This window comes from Amphibalanus amphitrite, unplaced genomic scaffold, assembly GCF_019059575.1.
Source record: "Amphibalanus amphitrite isolate SeventyFive unplaced genomic scaffold, NRLGWU_Aamphi_draft 001486F_arrow, whole genome shotgun sequence".
Taxonomy (NCBI): Eukaryota; Metazoa; Arthropoda; class Thecostraca; order Balanomorpha; family Balanidae; genus Amphibalanus; species Amphibalanus amphitrite.
Genome location: NW_024882979.1, coordinates 152,501 through 158,776, shown reverse-complemented (window position 1 = coordinate 158,776; position 6,276 = coordinate 152,501). Strand labels below are relative to the sequence as shown.

At 47.6% G+C, this 6,276-nt stretch overlaps 1 protein-coding gene across 1 annotated transcript; it reads left to right on the top strand.

Moving 5' to 3' along the window:
- Positions 1-3,830: 3,830 nt before the first annotated feature.
- LOC122373392 lies at positions 3,831-5,959 on the top strand. The gene is made up of 2 exons (XM_043351383.1): positions 3,831-4,024; positions 4,516-5,959. The coding sequence occupies exons 1-2, from the start codon at positions 3,831-3,833 to the stop codon at positions 5,957-5,959; spliced, it is 1,638 nt and encodes a 545-aa protein (XP_043207318.1).
- The last annotated feature ends 317 nt before the right edge of the window (positions 5,960-6,276 follow it).

Genomic DNA, 6,276 nt, shown 5'->3' with positions numbered 1-6,276 from the left:
CTACCGATCATATACATATTACTGGTGTCGAATAATTCGTTTCTGAATATTTACCATGTCCCAGTACAACAATTCCATATTTAAAATAATTAAGGATCGCTTTGGACGAGGTGCACTTATGATTGCAAGACAATACGAGAAGAAAACGTTTAAGTTATCTAAGTTCAAAAACCATTTAACTTTTGCGGTGAAGTCCTCGTGGCGGTTTACTTTTTGGTAGACATGTTTGAAACGTATTGTCTTGTGTTCTAATGCATTTAAAAAGCAGGCTGATGAAGGAGGCAGCAGCCCCCGAAAGCTACCGATCATATACATATTACTGGTGTCGAATAATTCGTTTCTGAATATTTACCATGTCCCAGTACAACAATTCCATATTTAAAATAATTAAGGATCGCTTTGGACGAGGTGCACTTATGATTGCAAGACAATACGAGAAGAAAACGTTTAAGTTATCTAAGTTCAAAAACCATTTAACTTTTGCGGTGAAGTCCTCGTGGCGGTTTACTTTTTGGTAGACATGTTTGAAACGTATTGTCTTGTGTTCTAATGCATTTAAAAAGCAGGCTGATGAAGGAGGCAGCAGCCCCCGAAAGCTACCGATCATATACATATTACTGGTGTCGAATAATTCGTTTCTGAATATTTACCATGTCCCAGTACAACAATTCCATATTTAAAATAATTAAGGATCGCTTTGGACGAGGTGCACTTATGATTGCAAGACAATACGAGAAGAAAACGTTTAAGTTATCTAAGTTCAAAAACCATTTAACTTTTGCGGTGAAGTCCTCGTGGCGGTTTACTTTTTGGTAGACATGTTTGAAACGTATTGTCTTGTGTTCTAATGCATTTAAAAAGCAGGCTGATGAAGGAGGCAGCAGCCCCCGAAAGCTACCGATCATATACATATTACTGGTGTCGAATAATTCGTTTCTGAATATTTACCATGTCCCAGTACAACAATTCCATATTTAAAATAATTAAGGATCGCTTTGGACGAGGTGCACTTATGATTGCAAGACAATACGAGAAGAAAACGTTTAAGTTATCTAAGTTCAAAAACCATTTAACTTTTGCGGTGAAGTCCTCGTGGCGGTTTACTTTTTGGTAGACATGTTTGAAACGTATTGTCTTGTGTTCTAATGCATTTAAAAAGCAGGCTGATGAAGGAGGCAGCAGCCCCCGAAAGCTACCGATCATATACATATTACTGGTGTCGAATAATTCGTTTCTGAATATTTACCATGTCCCAGTACAACAATTCCATATTTAAAATAATTAAGGATCGCTTTGGACGAGGTGCACTTATGATTGCAAGACAATACGAGAAGAAAACGTTTAAGTTATCTAAGTTCAAAAACCATTTAACTTTTGCGGTGAAGTCCTCGTGGCGGTTTACTTTTTGGTAGACATGTTTGAAACGTATTGTCTTGTGTTCTAATGCATTTAAAAAGCAGGCTGATGAAGGAGGCAGCAGCCCCCGAAAGCTACCGATCATATACATATTACTGGTGTCGAATAATTCGTTTCTGAATATTTACCATGTCCCAGTACAACAATTCCATATTTAAAATAATTAAGGATCGCTTTGGACGAGGTGCACTTATGATTGCAAGACAATACGAGAAGAAAACGTTTAAGTTATCTAAGTTCAAAAACCATTTAACTTTTGCGGTGAAGTCCTCGTGGCGGTTTACTTTTTGGTAGACATGTTTGAAACGTATTGTCTTGTGTTCTAATGCATTTAAAAAGCAGGCTGATGAAGGAGGCAGCAGCCCCCGAAAGCTACCGATCATACACATATTACTGGTGTCGAATAATTCGTTTCTGAATATTTACCATGTCCCAGTACAACAATTCCATATTTAAAATAATTAAGGATCGCTTTGGACGAGGTGCACTTATGATTGCAAGACAATACGAGAAGAAAACGTTTAAGTTATCTAAGTTCAAAAACCATTTAACTTTTGCGGTGAAGTCCTCGTGGCGGTTTACTTTTTGGTAGACATGTTTGAAACGTATTGTCTTGTGTTCTAATGCATTTAAAAAGCAGGCTGATGAAGGAGGCAGCAGCCCCCGAAAGCTACCGATCATATACATATTACTGGTGTCGAATAATTCGTTTCTGAATATTTACCATGTCCCAGTACAACAATTCCATATTTAAAATAATTAAGGATCGCTTTGGACGAGGTGCACTTATGATTGCAAGACAATACGAGAAGAAAACGTTTAAGTTATCTAAGTTCAAAAACCATTTAACTTTTGCGGTGAAGTCCTCGTGGCGGTTTACTTTTTGGTAGACATGTTTGAAACGTATTGTCTTGTGTTCTAATGCATTTAAAAAGCAGGCTGATGAAGGAGGCAGCAGCCCCCGAAAGCTACCGATCATATACATATTACTGGTGTCGAATAATTCGTTTCTGAATATTTACCATGTCCCAGTACAACAATTCCATATTTAAAATAATTAAGGATCGCTTTGGACGAGGTGCACTTATGATTGCAAGACAATACGAGAAGAAAACGTTTAAGTTATCTAAGTTCAAAAACCATTTAACTTTTGCGGTGAAGTCCTCGTGGCGGTTTACTTTTTGGTAGACATGTTTGAAACGTATTGTCTTGTGTTCTAATGCATTTAAAAAGCAGGCTGATGAAGGAGGCAGCAGCCCCCGAAAGCTACCGATCATATACATATTACTGGTGTCGAATAATTCGTTTCTGAATATTTACCATGTCCCAGTACAACAATTCCATATTTAAAATAATTAAGGATCGCTTTGGACGAGGTGCACTTATGATTGCAAGACAATACGAGAAGAAAACGTTTAAGTTATCTAAGTTCAAAAACCATTTAACTTTTGCGGTGAAGTCCTCGTGGCGGTTTACTTTTTGGTAGACATGTTTGAAACGTATTGTCTTGTGTTCTAATGCATTTAAAAAGCAGGCTGATGAAGGAGGCAGCAGCCCCCGAAAGCTACCGATCATATACATATTACTGGTGTCGAATAATTCGTTTCTGAATATTTACCATGTCCCAGTACAACAATTCCATATTTAAAATAATTAAGGATCGCTTTGGACGAGGTGCACTTATGATTGCAAGACAATACGAGAAGAAAACGTTTAAGTTATCTAAGTTCAAAAACCATTTAACTTTTGCGGTGAAGTCCTCGTGGCGGTTTACTTTTTGGTAGACATGTTTGAAACGTATTGTCTTGTGTTCTAATGCATTTAAAAAGCAGGCTGATGAAGGAGGCAGCAGCCCCCGAAAGCTACCGATCATATACATATTACTGGTGTCGAATAATTCGTTTCTGAATATTTACCATGTCCCAGTACAACAATTCCATATTTAAAATAATTAAGGATCGCTTTGGACGAGGTGCACTTATGATTGCAAGACAATACGAGAAGAAAACGTTTAAGTTATCTAAGTTCAAAAACCATTTAACTTTTGCGGTGAAGTCCTCGTGGCGGTTTACTTTTTGGTAGACATGTTTGAAACGTATTGTCTTGTGTTCTAATGCATTTAAAAAGCAGGCTGATGAAGGAGGCAGCAGCCCCCGAAAGCTACCGATCATATACATATTACTGGTGTCGAATAATTCGTTTCTGAATATTTACCATGTCCCAGTACAACAATTCCATATTTAAAAAAATTACTGAAGGCTCACCTAACAGTACGTATGTATGATAAATGACCTTCAATGGTGCCTTCTGGTCAACCAGAGTAGACATGGGTCCATAACCGACCACGTCAGTTCCTGTTATGGTCGGCGCCGTTCGTAGCAGCGCTCAAGACCCTGCCTGGTACAACCCCATTCATGTTCGCCGATGACACCTCGACGCTCTGCGCCGGCAACTCCATCGCCGTGACCCGGGACCGGGCGCAGCTGGCGGCCAACACGCTCGTGAAGTGGGCCCGCCGGAGTAAGATGGAGGTCGCGGGTCAGAAGACGCAGCTGCTCGTCCTCTCCCAGAACCCCCGAGACGCCATCGACTCACATCCACGTGGCGGGTCAACTGGTGGAAGGGGGACCTGAGCTGAAACTTCTGGGAGTGACGCTGGACAGAACGCTGAGCTTCGGCCCGCACTGCAGAAGTCTCCGTCGGCGCGTCCGGCCCCGAGCGGCCCAACTCTTTGTTTTGTTTTGTTTTGTTTTGTTTTGTTTTGTTTTGTTGGGTTAGGCCCTTTCGGTCGACAAGACCATTGCAGAGCCGGAAGGACGATAGGAATTAGGGGGAGACATTGGTCTGGGCAGGCACCCTAGTGAGTCGCCGGGGCTGAGCCCGTCCAGATGACAGGCCACCCAGCCCCAAGGCACTCACTGCACCCGGCTACGGGGTGCGCTCCCTCAGGAGCGGCGGTGCCGCTCCAAGGGAGCAGCCCGCATGAGATAAAGTTGCCTGTCCAACCCGGAATGGGGTTGTGGCGTGGAGGAGAAGGATTTCAGTTTCCTGAGGATAGAAGCACGGATAGGCCCAACTCCGACGTCTCACCGGCCGCAGCTGGGGGCTGCAAGAACAGCAGCTGCGCGCCGTCGCAAACGGCTACGTGCGCGGTGCGATAGAGCACGCGGCTGCTGCCTGGCTGCCGGCAGTGTCCAAGTCCAACATCGAGATCCTGGAGCGAGAGATGCGCGCCGCGGCGAGGATCGTCACAGGCTGCATCCACTCCGCACCACACCACGGTGTGATGGCCGAGGCTGGCATGCTGCCCGTCGCGGCACGACGTACTGCGCTAACGGCGCGTATGTTCGCGAAGGCTGCCGCGCTCCCGCCAGAGGACCCCCTCCGAGCGGTCGCCATGGCTGACCCCCCTCAGCGCCTCAAGCTGGTCACGGGGTGGCGCCAAGTAGGCCGGGAGGCCCTGCGCGAGCTACGGGTCGAGCTGCCGGTTGAGGCCCTGCTACCAGAGCGACCGCCACCGTGGACGCCCACCGGCAAGATCACCTTCAACCTGAGCATTGGCGCGCTGCCCGCCGGTGCGGCGAGGTCCACGAAGAGAGACGCAGCGCTCCACCACCTGGCGTCCATGACGCAGTGCGCGACGTGGGCGTGGACCGACGGCTCGTCGAGCGGCGGAATTCTCCGCGGTGGGGCTGGCGTCCTCATCGTCGGAGCTGATGACAGCCGCACCGAGCTCCGTGTCCCAGCGGGCACACTCTGCTCCAGCTTTCGAGCGGAGATGGTCGCCCTGCAGGTGACGCTGGACCACATCCTGGAACACCAGCGGGACGCACCAGAACCGGTCATCATATGCACCGACTCGCTGTCGGCGTTAGCGGCGCTGAGAGAGGGTCCGTCGGCACAGCGCTCGGCCAGAGGCGCTGCCATATGGAAGCAGCTGCTGGAGCTCACCGCCGGAGACCGAACGGTCACCCTCCAGTGGGTTCCATCCCACTGCGAGATCCCGGGGAACGAGTCCGCCGACGCCCTGGCAAACGAGGCTGCGACGCTGGCACAAGAAGACGTCATGCTCGATGTAGACACCATCTACCGAGCGGCAGTCCGCACCGCCAGAGACCGCGCCGCAAGGGACAGGCCGACATACCCGGACCCCGACCGCAAAGCCGCAACCGGGTGGTACAGAGAGCTCATGGGTGCAAGATGGCCATCACCTCTCACCAACATGGACAGGACGACAGCAGTAGACGTCCACCAGATCCGCACTGGGCGCTGGAGCGGCTCTGCGCAGTTTCTCCATTCTATCGGACGAAACCCATCTGCGGACTGCCCACAGTGCAGGAACCTCGACTGCCCTGCAGCTCGTTGCCCGCTGTGCGGCGAGCAAGCCGACACACCTCGACACATCCTGCTGACCTGCCCGGGACTGATGGGGGTTCGCCTCAGAATCCCGGCGGTCGGCAACATACTGCCGACGGTGGAGGAGGTCAGGCGCGGCGACACGGTGGCGGCCCTGGTGGCCGCCTTCAGGGCCCTCCAGAGCTGAGAAGCTACACCGCGGCTCTGCCGCGGATGGAGGGGATAACAACAACAACAACCACGTCAGTGACTGATGAAACACATTTTATGCACATATTCACAGAGGTAAGTAATATCGTCACAAACTGGAAGGTCACATTGAGCTACGATGTGTAAATATTGCTTGCTGCTAAAAGTATCATGAACCCATGGCCGATTCACCGGTGTTTCTTAGTGGAGGTAAGCTATGGTATTTCCGAGCATGATAAATAATGTAAATAGAGTGAACTAGGGTTACCCTCGTGCTCCGCAACGCGAAGAAGGGTTATTTTTAGTTGACCCGTG

Bases quoted from the DNA above. Each gene is read 5' to 3' on its own strand.
- LOC122373392 (XM_043351383.1), top strand. From the start codon at position 3,831: ATGTTCGCCGATGACACCTCGACGCTCTGCGCCGGCAACTCCATCGCC. The intron at 4,025-4,515 runs GTCAACTGGTGG...CACCGGCCGCAG, and splicing joins GACTCACATCCACGTGGCGG to CTGGGGGCTGCAAGAACAGC.